The sequence below is a fragment of the Ammospiza caudacuta genome, chromosome 1, assembly GCF_027887145.1.
Source record: "Ammospiza caudacuta isolate bAmmCau1 chromosome 1, bAmmCau1.pri, whole genome shotgun sequence".
NCBI classification, from domain to species: Eukaryota; Metazoa; Chordata; class Aves; order Passeriformes; family Passerellidae; genus Ammospiza; species Ammospiza caudacuta.
This window is the reverse complement of record NC_080593.1, coordinates 100,459,485-100,477,340: the sequence shown is the minus strand read 5'-3', so window position 1 is coordinate 100,477,340 and position 17,856 is coordinate 100,459,485. Positions and strand designations below refer to the sequence as shown.

The following is a 17,856-nucleotide window of genomic DNA, read 5'->3' as shown; positions in this document are numbered from 1 at the left end:
TATAATTTCATTCAGATAAGGTCTTTTCATAACCAGCTCCTCAAGTTCCTGATAGTGAATAGCATAATTTTTTTTAAAGTTTTGCACGTTTTAGTAATAGTTTGTTGGATATTTCTTTCTTACACTGAAATTCCATTTTCTGGGGAATGTAGGCAAGCAGCAGGAACTGGGGTACAACTTGAGATAGTTCGAAGTTCTACTGAAATCAGAGAAGAATGGGTCCTAGAGGCTTCAGACCCTTTGCTGGAAACTAAGAACGGCTGATTTTTCCTGAATTTGAATTAGGGAAGAATTTCAAAATCAAATCCACTGTCTCTTCCTTATAAAGTGACCAAATGCTCATCCATTGTCAGGTGCCGCTGTTCCTTTGAAAGCTGACTCTTTCGGACCAGATTAAGGCTTGGCCCAGAGATGTTTCAGTAAATGTCACTTTAAGATGAAATCATAAATACAAGCACAAAAAAACCTGACCAATCAAACAAACAAAAACAAGAAGAAAAAAAGAAAACAAACAAAACAAACCAACTCTACTTTACTACAAGTATGTGTATGGGAAAGCCCACTTCCACCTGAGAGAGTTCTGTGCTGATTGAAATAAAGATTTTCTTTGTTTAACTGATTTTAAACCATATTAAAATGTAGTACTCTTACAGTATGGCTGGACATAAAATTTGCTATAGTTTCCTCAGTATGATCTCCTGTGTTTTTGAATGTTAAACAATGCATCTAAATTGGAGCTAGAGAGAAAAAAATCTTCCCTACCTAAGTGCCCTGCAGCAATCAGTTGCAAACATTGCTTATATATTTGAAACTCAGCTTAGTCAATAGACGATAAGTAAAACATTGCTAATGAGTTTTCTATAAATTTATTTTCCTAAGTAATGAGCATAGACACTATTTCTCATTGATACCTGGCATTTGCTCATTGTCACTCTAGCACTTTGTGGATGGCTGAAGAGGCAGTACTAGCCTTGGAAGAAAGACACCACAGCTTTTGCAGAGTAACAGGGAGGAGATGAAGTTGTGATATGATGCTAGGAACTTTTTACTTCTGAACTTTGAAAAAATCTAGACAAGAGATAATCTAAGAGTGTAAAACCTAAATAATACACCTGAAAAATATGTTGCATTAAAATAAATTTGTTTTTTTTCTTAATTAAGATGCTCTTTTACTTTAGAATAAGATTATTTAAGAAAGGTATAGCATGCAGCAACTGTTAGAATTTTTTCACTTTTGTCTTATGACCTGAAAAGAAATTATCTCCATATTTCACTTTTGCATTTCTCACCCCTGTCTTTTCTTGCACTGGCATATTGATGTATAGACAACTTCTACAGATATATGAGGTTTACTTACACATACAAATCCATGCCTCTACTCCTACCTATGCTCCATTTGTTTCAAAAATATATTGGGAATCAATCTGTGAGGAGTGCACAGTGTGCAGTGGAGAACATAAGGACAATGTTCAATTTCAAAATGAGGTGCTTTGCATATTTTGTTGAATCTTTAAATCATAAAGGAGTAAAAGATATTTTCTCCCACATGGACTGTGCAACACCAAATGTATTTTCGATTCGGGTAAGTATTATGCCAAGTTATTAACTGAGACTAGTGCACTCTCTGAAGTTTGTGTCAACTAAGGGTGGTTTCAGATTCATGAACTTCCTGAAACTGCACATTTTAAACATCTTCATGGTTAGTATCACACACCTAACAAATACTGCATTGTTACAGAGTTAAGGATTAACATGAAATTCCTTTGTCACACTTTGTCGCACTTTGTCGCATTTTTGCCTTACATAGTTACAGCAATTCATACTTTATTCATATAACATAATTTTTAATTAATCACCTAGAGCATCCATGAAATATTAAGGAGATACAAAGTATCTCTCTCCTATTTTGTTTAAAATTGTATCCATGACAAGGATTTTTAATTGGGTATTAAAGGAAATGAAAGAGATCACAGGATTATAAACCCAAATTAACTATAAAGCTAGGAAAACTATAACCTTTAACCTACAGACTGGTTATGCAAGTATAATTGTTCTGTATTTTATTTGACAAATATTTTTGGACATTATCTAAGGCTAATTGAAGTCAATCTCTTCTTTTATTTGAAATGACTTCAGGTCAGGTTTAAATTATATTTGGGTCAGGCCCAATTATATTGATTATCCTGAACAAAGTAAATATCTTGATGGCTTATAAATCTATTCGTGGCAAAACCCCCAAAGATATGGCTTATCTGAAAATCATAAGGATTTGTTTTTGTCATGTTTTTTTGAAGTGTGTCTGATACTTAAAAAACTGAGTAGCATTATATTTCAAACAAAAGGATACTGATCTGTTTGAGTTATAACCAAGGGAAGTAGGGATGAGAATTCCAATGCCCATCATAGTTTTGTTTTGTTTAATCTTCTTTGCTCTCCAGCCATATCAACAGCTTTGCTTGTTACCCAGCACAACAAATATCTCTCTTGCCATTTATTACCCCTGACTGTGATGGATAGAAATATTTGATTTATATAACAACGTAAAGCACGCAAAAGCACTGTATCAGGCTTACATCCTTTATACAGTGTGTAGTGCGCTTTGAGAACCTGCATGAAGTGTCTCTCCAGGCACAAGCCACCTCTCCTTCCCTTTGTCTGACCTTGCTGATTATCTGAGACCATTCTTGAGATTTTTCTCCGAGTGAAGGCAACATAACGAGGCTGTGGGAGGGGAGGGAGGAGCTGAAGAGGGTTCTGACTCTCCCCTTTCACACTCCTGGAGGGGAAAGGCTGTGGAAGCATTGCTGCATCAGCTGTGGGTGAGACCTGGTGGTGGAAGCATAGAAATACCAGAAGGAACCAAGCAGAACCAGTCTGGATTGTTGTACATAAGGATCATGCAGAAATCCTGGATAACTTGATAGTGAAGGTGTTTAATGTTTTTAGTAGCAGCTGATACCACGTAGAGATGTCATGCCATCATGGAATGGTTTTGTATGTTAGACATAGTGAACATCATTAATTGATATAAATTAATACTTTTAATAACTGACTGCCTTAAAGGTGTATTTTCAATTTGTTTATGTGGCTACAATTCAATTGATAAGTTTGTGCAGTTTAAAAATTATGCATTTGGTAAATTATTCTAGTTTTAGAAACCAGTTTTATTTTGAATGATCTCACCAATATTAAAACAGAAGTCAGAGAATCATTTCTCATAAAACATTATTTCAAAATTTGCATAAAATATCCTGCAAGTTACTTGCAAGCTTTCTAAAAAGCTCTGTAGAGGTTTCTAAAATAATGCACTTAGAAATTCAAAATGGATCCATTAGATTTCCCAATGGAAATTGAGTTGAAGGATCTCCAACTCAATTTTTAGCAACCAGTTTAGCTTTTTCTCTTCCTATCACAGAAAAGGTTAATCTCTGCAGTGTCAGGAACATTGTTGAGCCTTGACTTGGCTAAATTTAAGTACAAATAGCATTCTAAATATAAGATCCTCTCTGCAAATATCCTCCCATCCTTTTACCTTAATATCAGAGTTAATAGGTCAAATTCTGAGATTACTGTAATTTAGTAATCTCTATCAATATCTAGTAAACATTATGTTACAAATTATCTTAAAAAATATTGAAAATAAAACCAGAAATCTGTACCAGTCACAGAGAATTAAGTCTGTAACTACTATCAAGAAAAGAATTGTGTGGAGCATTTTAATAAGCAGCACAGATTTTTTTCTCAGTATTTGCTACAATTGTTGAAAAGGTTTATGATGTTGCTACATGTAGAATTCCTTTTAATGAACTGATATCCAAGTTTTGTTAAAAAGACATAACTGTAGAGAAAATATTTTTTGAGGAATCCATACTTACAAAAGAAAGCTATTTTTAAAATAAATAACGCATGCTTATTTTTTTAACTCATACAAAATACACAAGTATTTTGTAAGTAATATCTCTAACTAATATTTTAAGTTATAGTTGCAAAGCACAGTTGATATTAAGACACTGATGAAAGTTGGGAGTAGGGTCAGTGTCCTGTCTACACTTGCACTCCAGGGCTCTGAACAAATTGACTAAATTAGATCTACTGGAACACTCATTTTGTTGGGTGGAGTAAAGGTGTGGTACCATTTGTTGACTGTCCCTGTTACCTGTCAGTCCTAGCCTTGGATGCAGGTATGGCAGCTGATTGTCTCTGCTGGAGGGTGAGGCAAAGCATCCACAGACACAAGGAAGACAATTTAAGTGCAGGAACACAAACTCTTCTCAGGTGATGTACTTGGAACTACAGTGCGACTACCCATTTTCCCTCACTTCTAAATTTATTTACTATCCATAAGTAACCCCAAAACTTTATGATTTGGGTTTTTTTAAAGGGAAGTAAGTATTTTAGTTTGACATCAATCCGTTGCAGAAAGATTAGAACAGCAGTACATGGCAGTTATCCTACTCTGAAGGAATTCCTGTCCTTCAAGAGCAATCTGCTTCTTCTGGAAAAAATCTCAGGAAATCCACAAATACAGATCTTTCTGTGCATTTGTTTCCTTGGAACAGATTTCCTACACATAGGACTTTTCACATAATTAGAATACCTTCTGTTATCTTGCATATTCTTGAAAAAAGTGGTGCGCAGAAATCTCCCTCTCAGCATGGGGCTTCAAAAGCTCTTTTTTTTTTTTTTTTTTTTTGGTGTGTGTGCAATTAACAAAGAAATAATGACAATATAATGGGTTTTAGTTTTAGATCTTTCCCCCACTGATGTTTAGAAGAAGTTGATTAGCGCAGAGGGACTGGAAAAGTACCATTGCTTTTTAGTTACTGATTACATTTAAATGGAATTATCACAGAAAGATTTGATGTTAGAATTTCTACTTAAAACCCACCCTTTTCTGAAGGATTCATGTGTTTTAGGAGAGACACAATCAAATTCAGATAATGACTTTATTCATTTCCTGAAATGTAGAGGGTTTGTTTGCTACATCAATAGATTTTTACAGCAAACAAGCACTTCTAAACTTGCAGTATTTTGAAAATGTCTGTGCTGAGATTGCAGAGCTTGTAATTTCTTTGATCTTGTATTGGTCTGGGGCCCTTGAAAGCAGCAAGAGCAGGGGGAAAGACATAACTGTGTGAGAGGTTTATAAGCACTTTTGCCAATATTTGCGGACCTTGTAAGCTTCATTGGCAGGGCTTAGTGACTTTGTAAATGTGGTAAGCCTGGCTTTCACAAAGAACACAGGATGTCAAACAGTCATTACTATACCCTTGTTCTCAAAAGCTGGATAGACTTTGGCAAGTTTAAAATAGGTCCCTGTATGAAATTACATCATAGAGTAATCTGTAAAATCACTTTGACATAGTGAATCAAAGCTCTTAGTTACTGGTGAACAGAAAATGGATGTATTTTTAGGTCCCAAAACTTATAAAAGACTTGATGAATTAACTAGCAATCTTCTTTTTAAAATTTCTATCTACTTAATAATTGCATGTGAAATTTCAGGTTGGGAAGAACCTTTTCCCTGTCCAAAAATATTAGACTGGTCACAAGACAGAAAAATTGCATTTAAATGGAATTGCAACGCTACTACTTTGTCGTGGATACTTCGGGAATAGAGATCAGGAATGTTGGCTAATTAGGCCATAACCCCAATAAATTTGTTTTACGAATGATCATTTCTGGTCAGAATTCTTTCAAGCAGGACCCATCCTTTGCAGTCTGTTCCATTTTATGGAGGGCTGCCCTTAATCCTTGCTCCAAAGTTTGAGTCTTAGGTTCCATTTATGATGTCCTACTTAACTCAGAATGGAAAAGATGAGGAAAATGGATGAGTGATATACTATAAAAGGTAAAAAGAATTTCAGAGCTTTCTCCCATTTCCTGAACATTCCAAGTAAAACTGACCAGAATACTATTTATGTTAAGTTCAACATGGATACTTGCTATTGCAGTTTATTCTTAAAAAGTCATTTCGAGGCTTGCTGGTCTCATTTTCAGATGTCAAAAGCTTGTCCTTTCAGAAAATGAACGTTGTGTTTAAAAAATGCTTCTCTCTAATTGCGTGAATAAATAAAGTCTATGAAGCAATCTGATCCTCTCTTGAAGATTTTTACTGAGCATCTGCCAAATTGACACAATATTAATTTGCAGTCTCACCTCCAAACGGGTCCCTGTGCTGGTCAATGGAAGGTCTGAATGTTACAGACAATCTGCCAGTGAGAAAAAATAATCTTTTCTGTCTATCAAAGGATGGTGACTATGGCCAAGGCCCTGGCTCCAAGTGTTATTTTATTCTGCTCTCAGCATACACCATGAAAGCTGTTGTCTAGAACAAAACAAATGGGAACTGACATGGAGAACATAATGAATAGGAGATGGATGCAGAATGAGATCCTCACAAAACATAACCTTCTTGTTAGCCAGTTAGAAATTTTTATTTCTTATTTCTGTTAAAATAGAGACATTTTTTGCTTGAGGAATCTTTACACAATAGATAACCACCACAATTGATATTGCAGATGTATTGAAGGAAATCAGTATTGCAAATTATTGAGTGAAATTATTGCTTTTTAAAGGAATTTAGAGATCACTTTCACCAGATTTTCTCTGAGCTGAGACAGAAACTCTTCAGCCATCTCTTTATGAAGCAGTAAACAATTCTATAGACTAACAATAATTCTGTGTACATTTATCAAAATTTGTAAAACATATATATGTATGTATATTTGAATTTCTTATGAGTTATTACAATTTCAGCAAGCAGACTTCTCTTAAAAGGAAAACTACTACTACTGTATTTCATACTCAAAAAAACTTCAGGCTTCACCATCATTACTGAAATTTTGCTGACACATCCTCCACCAGACAAAGGCAGAGATAGAGAGGAGGAGCTAATGAGTGAGATGATTTTACTGCTGTGAATCAATGCTTGTGACTATTTGGGAAGATGGAATTCTGTAGTAGCTGATACTACCGGTTTACAAATAAAACCTGATTCAGTAAACAGAGTCAGCATGGAAATGATGAGCAGTTGTGAGAAGCCACCTCACACTGTTCCAGATATGTACTGGCACAGCATATAGAGTAAGTGTAGTTCAGATTTTTCTCTCTTTCGTGTGCAACAGTCCCTCAAACGTTTTACAGGTACCTCTGTGGTTCAAGTGACAGCCACTGATGCAGATGATCCTACTTACGGCAACAGTGCTCGAGTGGTTTACAGCATATTGCAAGGACAGCCTTACTTCTCTGTGGAGCCCAAAACAGGTAAATGTACATAAACCCTTTGCAGTAATGTTGAGAAAAAGAGGAAAGTGTTCATTATAACTTGGTAGGAACTTATTAATATGATCACATTGTTAATTGAATGCATTCGTGTTTTGTTGATATTTAATCTCTTATTGTTTAGAATGCATTATGAAAGCCATATGTCTGAGCTATGTAATAAAGAGACTTTGCTGGAATGGAATTTATTATTTTATCAATCTACCAGCTAATTGGTCTGCTGCCCATTGTCATCTCTCTTTTCAGTGAAAATTTCAAAATTCATTGAACATTTTTGCAGATTTCAGAAATATCTAAATGTCACACAGTCAGGTTCCATAAGAATATATTTAAGGCTCAATTACTCTCCATTCTACTTTTCAAAGTGAAGTTTAGTTGTGGAAAATGAATCCCTTCTTTATTAATTTGAAGAAGGACACACTGTGCTTCTTATGCTTGTCAGATAATATTTTGCGGCCACTTTCAAAACATATTGCTAGTGAAGCTTTGTTTTTATAATTTTCTTAAAATGTGAATATTTTTAAGCCACGACCAAATGCAACCTTTAATCTTCTGTTGTTTTTATAAATATTACCCATTCTGCTGGACTTTTCATAATGCAGGAAAGTAGGTTTTTGCTCATTTCAATTTAGTGCTTCAGCCTTCACTTACACCTACCAAGAGAAGAGTTATAATCTTCATTTTGGATATAACCAAGCTGAGACAAAAGAAAAAAAATATCACCCTTTTAATTATAAACGATCCATGATATGAATCAGACCTGAGTCCCAATATTGTGACCAAAAAAGTCACACTCTATTTAGCAGCATCTAAATTTGCAGAAATAACTACTATAATTATCTCCACATTGCAGCAGATCCATGCTCAGCAGGGATATATAGCACTGTCCTTTTCCCTCCAATGAGTATTATTCATAGGTTTTCTCTCTTTTTCTCCCTCTCCATGTGTGCTTATATACCATGTATGTTGTGATGATGGCTACAGGCAACCAGTGAAAAATAATATGGTAGTTTCTGTTAAATAAAAATATTGAAGAATTCAGACTGAAATGTTTGCATACATTTTCATCACTTGGATGTGATACTCAAATTTCCTGTGTGCATGACAGTTTGCTTCCAAATGACTGGGTAACTTTACCTGGTAATTTAACTATGACAGAAAAACAAGCATGCCAGGAAAAGCAAAGTAGAAACAATAAAACTATTAAATTGTATATTAATTGCATTTTCACACTTCTTGAAAAATGGGTGAAATAGTGCCAGGCAGTCCGTTGGTGAAATAAATGTTTCAATCCAAAGGTGAATAATGGCAAGTCCAACATTCATAAGGGAAAAAAGAAATAAAACTCTAAGCTAACATTCAACAAATAGCAGATGAAGAGATATGTGTCCCCATGTGCCTCTTCTTTATTTAGTTTGTTTATGTTTCTTTTACTGCTGACACTAAGTGCTGGAGTAGCAAACGGCTGCCTCTCTGGAAATCAGGGTTAGCAGCTGTATTATGTACTGGGCATGAAATATTCATAAAATCATCATATTTTGAGAAGGCATATTTATTTTTTGATGCATATCAGCAGACCTGAAAGAATAAAATGTGGAATTTTCTTCTAGTTTTCATTTCATGTCAATTAATTACATATTGTTAATTATGCAGATCATCAAATGGACATAACAAAAAATACTTCAGGTATTTAAGTATTTTATTACTAAATAAAAAAATTTCTTTATTGTGCCAGTGTTTTAGAAGTGGACATTGGTAAACCCAATATATGGCAAAATAAGATCATTTCATGTATCTGCAAAGTGTGGCATGTTATCAGTATTGGTAAGAGTTAATGTCTTGAATTGGTCTCCAAAAGATAGTGAAATGAATCTTCACCTTAGAATTTTAAAGAATGAATGCTGAATATTCTGTTTTTCCTAGCTCTAAAAGAGTGGGAAATCAAATACAGAAAATTACATCTTGCAGGGAAGGAAGTGTTACCCAAGACATTTTGAAGACCAGGTCAGGGAGAAGATACTTGAAAAACACAATCATGCACTGTGTTACCAAGTAAAGAAAAATTGATGGGTTTGGTAACTATTTAAAATAAGCTTATGGTATGTCAGTGCAACTCCTAGTCAAACCCTGTTATATTAGTGTTGGAATTAATTCATTCCACTCCTGCTGCAATCACTGATCTGCTGTTACCTTTTAAAGGCAAAATCAGCTTTTACAGCAGCATATTTTTGCTTGTGTGATCCTTGACACCTTGTCTTTCTGCAGGTGTGATCAAGACTGCCCTTCCGAATATGGACAGAGAAGCCAAGGACCAGTACCTGTTAGTTATCCAAGCAAAGGACATGGTTGGGCAGAATGGGGGATTGTCAGGGACTACATCTGTGACTGTCACCCTGACTGATGTAAATGACAACCCGCCCCGCTTCCCACGCAGTAAGTTCCTTTGTCAATATGTGACTTGTAATATTATTCCTAAACACTGCTATTTTCCTTACACACTGTGCTATTTCTAAACAAAAAAGTGCTTATTTTCCATGTTCAGTTCTTTGTTAAACACTGACTGAAAAACTACATCATCATCATCATCATCATCATCATCATTATTATTATTATTATTATTATTATTATTATTATTATTATTATTTAAGCATTGTTTTTCTTTGTCTCATGCATACCAGATCATTTGAAATGGCTTACAGCAGCAGGGACATTTATTAATTTATTTTACTTCCTCTCTGTGAATAAATAGACAAAAAAATAAATATCCTAATAGGTATTTAGGTCTTTCCAGTTAGGCTTCAGGATTCTTTAATTTGACCCTTAATCCTTTGTATTCCTTTGGCATTGACACATGCTTACAGTGTTTCCTTAAGAGTTAAATACCAAAGAGCTGGGAAGTCACCTTCCCTCCATTTCATGTTTTTGACCAAGGTGGCTCTCATCCTAACCTAAGGAAAGGAGCACAGAGTTGTATGCTCAAACCAGAAGCGCTCAGTTTATTCAAAGTGTTCTGTTTGGGGTCCTTTTTTATTAATAAAAAAAAATGTGGTAACATAGAAAGTAATATGAAGGATATATTCATGTCAGCTCCAGCTTCACCTCCAACGATGGAAAAAATAGATCTGTACATAATAGATTTCCTGTTATTTCAAGACACCAACTGCTTGAAATAATAATAGAATAACTGAAGTTTCTTTTGAAGGTGAGGGTGTTATTGGCTACAGAATGCACTCTGATACACTTTTGACAACATATATATCATTTTCTGCTTGAATAAAAAGAGCTAGAATTGTCAAGATGGTGTATTTACTGATAAAGAAATTAATGTATATTAGTTTCTAGTGATATTCAGATTGTGAACTGCCTAATCAAGATATAAACTATAGAATAATACGTTTTTATATTGATATTATTTTACTTATTTGCTTTTATTTCCTCTTTTCTGGTAAACAAAGTAAAACTGCATTATTAGGGACTCACATTATGATTTGCATTTAAGTTTTGAATTTTATTTTTTCCTCTTTGCCTTATACTTCTCATGTCATATGAAGAAGTTATGCCTTTTGTACTTGGAGTCTATCACAAAGAAAGCCTAGCAAAAAGTGCAATTCTATTTCAAAACTGAAGAATATTTTCTTGTAGCCTGAGTAAATGTCCAGGCACATGATTTAAAGGAATGTAGATTTAAGAAAGCTAGATTTTAATTTTTTTTTTAGCTTTCAGTCCCAAAAGACTCTGAATTCATCAATTTTTTAAATTTTACAGGATCTTATCAGTATAATGTCCCAGAGTCTTTGCCAGTGGCTTCTGTGGTGGCCAGAATAAAAGCTGCAGATGCAGATGTTGGACCTAATGCTGAAATGGAGTACAAGATTGTGGATGGTGATGGCTTGGGAGTATTCAAAGTTTCTGTTGACAAAGACACCCAGGAGGGAATCATAACTATTCAGAAGGTGAGTCTGATTTTACCCTCTGGTTCTGTTTGGAACTCTTCAAGATGGGGGCAGGTAATGAGAGTATGAGCTTTTGTTTTTTAGAGCTTTGTCTGCTGTCAATGTTTCCATTGGTATATTTCATCTTGACTTGTGTGATTTTGAGGTTTTTAATGACTTACGCTGAAAAATATTCTGCATTTTCTTTGACAAGGCCTGTATTTTTTGAAGTGTGCGTTTTAAAGAACCGCATTTGAATGAGAATATAAATTTTAGTCTCATTTATCTTTGTATTAAATAGTAGAAAGTGTGAAAATGTATCTTGCAGCAAAAATGAAAGCTCCAAATAAAAAATGGGTCCTGAAATTAACTTTAAAAAGTTAATGCAAAGGGTGGTATTTCGTGGCCTGGGCTTCCCACCCAGAGCTCAGCCTGCAGCTCCTACTGCAGCTGCTTACCCAGCTATCTACACTGAATAGATTCCTCAACAATTTCATATCCTTAAAGTGTAGGAATAACTTGGCATTTTGGAATACATGTACCTATGTTTCCAAACAAGGACCTATGTTTGTACTTAGTATTATTTCATAACAGATTTTTTTTCCCTAAATAGCCTTTAATCTTTGTAAACTTCACCTATCAGCTGGGGTGCTTTTTTTGTCTTGTTGTGTTGGGTTTTTTTTCCCTTCTCTGGTGTATCAATTTCTTCTAGCAATATAAATCTTCAGTTATATTTCTCTTTGAAAGAATTTAAGAGTGTAAGTTGTTGTAAAGCAATGGGCTAACTCTCTGATGCCCTTAACACCTATTGAGAGCTGGTAACCATCCATAGATGTCACAACAAATGAAGTATGTTCACCCTTGAAAGATCATAATATGTGTAATGTGAATCTTTTTTCAAGGAAAAAACATCCATCTTAGGCTTCTTACAAAATGTACTTCTGCTTAGCACATTTGAAATACAAATGGTGAAAAGTTAGTAGTCTTTTTGTTCAACAGCCAAATTCAGTGTGGCTCCTTCAGCTTGCTCATTTAAAGTTTTTGGGCAAGGATGTGGGAGAAATGTGCTTATCCTAGAGGGAGAACATTTACCAGTGCCACAATGAGCAGCACTGAATCAGTCAGGGTCTTCAGTGATCTAATATGAGAACTGGTGAGTTCATTTCCATTTTTTAATTTTTTTTTTTAGTATGGTTTTGTGGTCATGGTATTTGTTCCTGGAGTATCCTGATTTCAGTGCTATACAGTGGACCAAATAATTGCCATTTGTTATTTCTATAGTCATTTTAACTAGGGAGCTGAACTGGACTTTTCACTACTGAGTGTTTGTCCAGAGAAGAGCTCTATGAAACAGCTGTTAGAATACATCAAAAGGGTACGAATTTTTGACCTGATCAAATGATCTAATCTGCTAATAATTTTTATACTTACATTCTGCTATATTTTGATACAAGAATTAAGACTACTTTCTCTGCAGTGTTTGACTTTTCTCTAATTTTCCTACTATTTTTGACTTCTTTTCCTCTGTGCGGTAGGTAGTCCTTGGCTAGTGCAAGGCGCCCACCAAGCCAGTCTATTACCCTCTCTTCAGCAGGACAGTGTGTGAAAATAAGATGGAGAAGACCTTGTGGTTCAAGCAGTTTATGAGAGCAAAACTAAGGGTCACATGCATGCCAAGCAAAGTGAAAAACCAGAAGATCTTATTCCTTATGGAAATGCCCGGCTGCTTCCTGGGAAGCAGGGCTTCAATTCAAATAGCAATTGCTTCAGAAGGCAAAGGTTGTAAATAAGAAATGCCCACTCCCCCACTCCAACCTCCACCTTCTCTTAGGTTTTATATCAGATGCCCTACGGCATGGAATATCTCTTTGGTCCTTTTGGGTCCACTGTTCTGGCTGTGCTTCCTCCCAAGATCTTGCCCATCTGTGTGGGAAATGTTGGAGAGACAGCACTGATGCTGTGCCAGTACTGCTTGGCAGTAGCCAAAAGCAGGCGTGTTGTCAATACCTTTCCAGCTACCAAAGCAAAGCACAATGCTGTTGTGCTGTGGGGAAAATTGACTGCCTTCACCCAAACCCTCACATACCCAAAGGTGATTTCCCACACTGAGGGCCACCTCCTGAACCTCAGGATGTCCTTAGCTTTTCATTTTGACTCCAGGGAACCTTGTGCTTTGCTGAAAGACCTTCCCTGCCAGCCTTGTAGAGAGCAGTGTCTAGAAATGAGGAACTGAAGCACAGTGACTATCAGGCAACTGCACTGTCTTCTGGACAATAAATTGAATTAAGACCATTATTTATAACTGTGTATGGAGGTTAAGTAAGTTTCAATCACTGAGCCTTATCTGCCAGATCACTATGGAGTCAGGTTATCCCTGCATGATAATTGTGCTTATTAGTTGGAAATCAGGGAAGAAATTAAGTTTGTAGCCTGAAATCTGCCTAAAAAGTCAGGGAAGAAATTAAGTTTGTAGCTTGAAATCTGCCTAAAAATTTTACTGTCCAGCCCATGATGTTCTGTACTCCTCTGAGTGCAATTAACTTTCTCTTTTTCATGCCCTAAAATCAGCTGAGGTATTGAGAAACAGCTCAGCCTCAAAATGCATGCCTATCCTTTTCAACTTCTGATTATTGATATGCTCAGATATCACATTTGCGTACACATTAGGCAGTAGAATGCCAAGGCAAAGACTTATGAAAAGGCACTCTTGGGTTCTGAATGCAAATGGGTGCTTTAGTTTTGCGCACTTCTGCTGCAATTGTACATAAAGCTCAGCAGGCTGGGCATGAAAATCACCGGCAGTAACTGAGCAGCTGAAGGCACTTCTCCATTCATTTTTGTGCTGGGTGTTGTTGGAGAAAGTTTGGCACCTGGTTATCCGAGTTCCACACACAAGCTGAGGATTTTGCATTCTGTTTTTAGAAGGATAACCACTTCAAGACAATTTTGAAAGTTGACTTCCTCACTCAACACTAACACTTCTTTTAACACATAAATTTAAGCATTAAATTTAAAAAAAAGAGTTTTTGTAAGAAAGAAAAGAAAACTGCAGGAAGACTACTGAGATTTAAGAACTCACCATGTAAAGATGGATTTTTATGTTCCTTTTTATTTTTATTTCACAGCATTCCTTTTATGGAATATTAAAGAAAAATGCCCAGTGAATGAGCAAAAATTGCAGGAAAATGATCTTGTTTGAAGCAGAGAGACACCAAGTACCATGATATTAGAATGAGAAAAGTGTTACATGGTTAGGTGTATCTCAAGATTACTGGTGAACAGATTTGAGTGTGTTTAACTTTTTGTTTTGGATTGTTTTCCATTCCTGTTTGAACACATTTTTTTCTCTGCACCCTGCAAAAAAGAGATTTCATAACATCATGAGCCAGTGGAAAAAAAAAAAAAAGGTGTTTTTACTATTAATAGTGATTTTCTTTGAAATTTATGCAGTGTATTCCTTCTTTATAACTCTTCTGCCTTGTTATACACCCAGATATCTCTCTGGCTTGCACAGTTTATTCAGGATTTTTCTCCTAACACTTTGAGAACAGTGCTATTTTCTGAATAATAGTGGTAGTTCTGCTCGTAGTTCTTGCAGCCATGGCAGGACTAGGGATTACATGTTCCTGAACATGCTAGTACTGTTGCTACCTAGTGCCTAATGTCAGTGTGGATTGACTATTAGACTAAACCTCAGCTCAAAATCACATTTTGGCAATAGTCTGGCACTCCTGTAATTACTCCCTTGACCATATGGAAAGAGACAAGGGAAGAATGCTTTCTCTGTGTCATTATCCACTTGGTCTTTGTCCTTTTCAAGAGTAAAGAGCAGCACTGGACTACACCTTATGCAGCACAACTAAGAAGCATGTGTGCTTCTATCCCTGTAGAGTTTTTGCAGACCTATGGGTTTTCACATACTCATCACACCTTATTTTACTTTATCCCAGTTAGGATACTTGAATCAAAATTGAATGAATGAGATGCGTAGTTCACGTATTTCAGGAAGTTGCTTAATTTCCTTCGAAACAAAAAAACACTACCCCCCAACAAAAAACCCAAACCCAAATAAACCAATCAAACAAAAATGAATAAACAAAAAAACCTCACACACAGAATTTTAAAAATATTTGGGACAAGGACTAATTTTGTTCATTATTTATGGCTTACGTAGTGACAGCAGATTGTGTTTGGGTAGAATTGGTTTCTGTAAGATTAGAGAAGCTCAAATTTCATCTAATGCCAAAAGCTAGTAAAACAGTATTGAAGCATTTACTTGGTTATTGGCACTAAAAAAAAAAATCTACTCTCTTCTGCAATACATTAACCAATTCATATGCAAAACATGTATCCATCATGTGTCTACAATGGTGTATAAAAGTGTGTGAATCGTTTTTGGGTATTTCCAGCTATTTCATTACCTGAAATAGGATATGAAAAATTCTAGAAGACAAACTTTCTTTTTCTTTGTCTTTCCTCTTTCTTCAGAAGTTGTAAATAACATGTAAATGAGACCTGTAAGTAAAATTCTCTGCTTAAACAAAGGATGGGAAATTGGTAGGAAAGCTAATAAGGGTCTTTTCCTGTAACCTACTATATTCATACAATTTGTTGCCTAGCAGTTTCAAGTCCCTGTGGAAATCTTCCTACTTCTTTATTTACTCACTTTCTCTTTTGTTAAATAATACTAACAAATAAATGAAAAGTTCTCACTTGTCAAATGAAACATAAGAAATTTTTCTTATTTTTATCCTTTTTGGAGCAGTTCATGCTACAATTCTGATGTTGCAAATCATATGAGTTTGGCTAATCTCTGCACTGTAGCACAGTCTTTTGGTAATTCATAAAACGGAGCAGAATAGAAGAGAATAGAATCATAAGATAGCATAATTAAGGTTGGACGAGACCTCCAAATTCATCAAATCCAGTCTTTGATCAAATACCACCATGTCAGTTAAACTATAGTGGCACATCCAGTCATTTCTTGAACACTTCCAGGGATGATGATTCCCTGGGCAATCTGTTTCTAGGCTTAAGTCCCCTTCCAGTGAAAAACAATCTTTGTAATGTCCAGCCTGAACCTTTACCTGTCACATCTTGTATCTGTGTTGTCTTGTACTATCCCTAGTTACCTGGGAGAAGAGGTTGACCCCCACCTCAATGCAATCTCTTTTTAGGCAGTTGTAGAAAATAATGTCCCATCTGAGCCTCCTTTTTTCCAGGCTAAACAACCCCAGTTCCTTCAGCCACTCCTTACCCAACTTATTGTCTAGACCATTCATCAAGACACTGCAACCCTCACTCTGCAGAATATTTTGCAATATCCATTGCCCTTCTCCCTGCACTCCAACACCTCCTGAATGGGGGCCCAAAACTGGACACAGGACTCAAGGTGGTGGTCTCACCCGTGCCAAGTACAGGAGGGCACTGCCCTTTTCCCCCCAGACACGCTGGTTTTGATATCAGCCTCTGAGGCATGTGGGCACATGCTGGCTCATGATGAGGATTCTCAAGTTCTTTTCTGATGGGCAGTTTTCCAGCCACTCTGTCCCCAGCCTGTAGCACTACTGAGGTTGTTGTCACTCAGGTACAGAGCCCCGCACTTTTGTTGTTGAACCTCACACAACTGACCTCAGCCCATCGATCCAGCTGGTCCAGATGCCTCTGCAGAGCCTTCCTGCCCTCCAGCAGATCAAGGCTCCCACCCAGCTTGGTGTTGTCTGTAACTTACTGAGGTGCACTCAATCCCCCTATCCAAATTATTTATAGATATTCAACAGGACTGGACTGAACGCTGAGCCCTGGGGAACACCAGTGATTGGATGGCAACTGAAGGTAACTCCAGTCACTACCAACTCTCTGAGCCTGGCCAGTTTTTAACTCAGTGAAGAGTGCACAGGTCAAAGCTATGGGCTGCCAATTTCAAAGTAAAACTAAACTAGATGTGTAAGTTGCCTCTACGCTGGGTTTAGGAAAACATCCATCTTATGCGATCTTTTCAGAAAAATTAGAGTTGTAGAGTTTATGAAATGGAATCAAGCATTTATATTTCTTAGAAGTATCTCAAATTTTTTTCTTCGTTCACACTGTGACTCAGTTCTCCATCTGTAGAGTATGATCAATTCCTTCCTGTGGTTTCATTTGTAATTTGCATACTGCTATCAATGCTCTGTTAGTAAGGACTCTGATCATTTGCATAACTCAATTTCACAGTCGTGAGGGTGTTTGGAGAAAAAGCATAATTTTTCTGCATATATTGGAGTTTGAAAAAATGTGTCAGATTTTCCTCTGCAGTAGAAATCTTAGAATTGAAGAAACATTTATGGAAGCAAATGATGATTCAGTCAATTCATACAACAGATTCTGAAGTGTCCATGCTAAGCTATGTACAATTTTGAAGTGAATTCATGTTGATTTTTGACAATCAAATTGCAATACACATGAATGGAGTCTTGCCTTTGCTTTCTAAGCAAAGTAGATACACAAAGCCTTATTTCTTGTGGGTTCCAAAGCACTATTCCTAGAAATAGTGTACTAAAAAAAGCATCATTTAAGTACAGATCTCACTTTATCCACCAAGTAGCAGGCTCAAATTACACTTCAGTAATATGAATAGTTTAGTAGCAAAATATCTAAAGAT

General features: G+C 36.1%; 1 protein-coding gene across 1 annotated transcript in view; it reads left to right on the top strand.

Moving 5' to 3' along the window:
• CDH7 (cadherin 7) overlaps positions 1 to 17,856 on the top strand; it is a 70,947-nt gene that overhangs the window by 31,050 nt on the left and 22,041 nt on the right. The window contains exons 3-5 of the mRNA XM_058820111.1: positions 7,147 to 7,266; positions 9,550 to 9,717; positions 11,050 to 11,237. Of these exons, the coding sequence (XP_058676094.1) occupies positions 7,147 to 7,266; positions 9,550 to 9,717; positions 11,050 to 11,237 (476 nt within the window). The remainder of the gene's footprint in view (positions 1 to 7,146; positions 7,267 to 9,549; positions 9,718 to 11,049; positions 11,238 to 17,856) is intronic.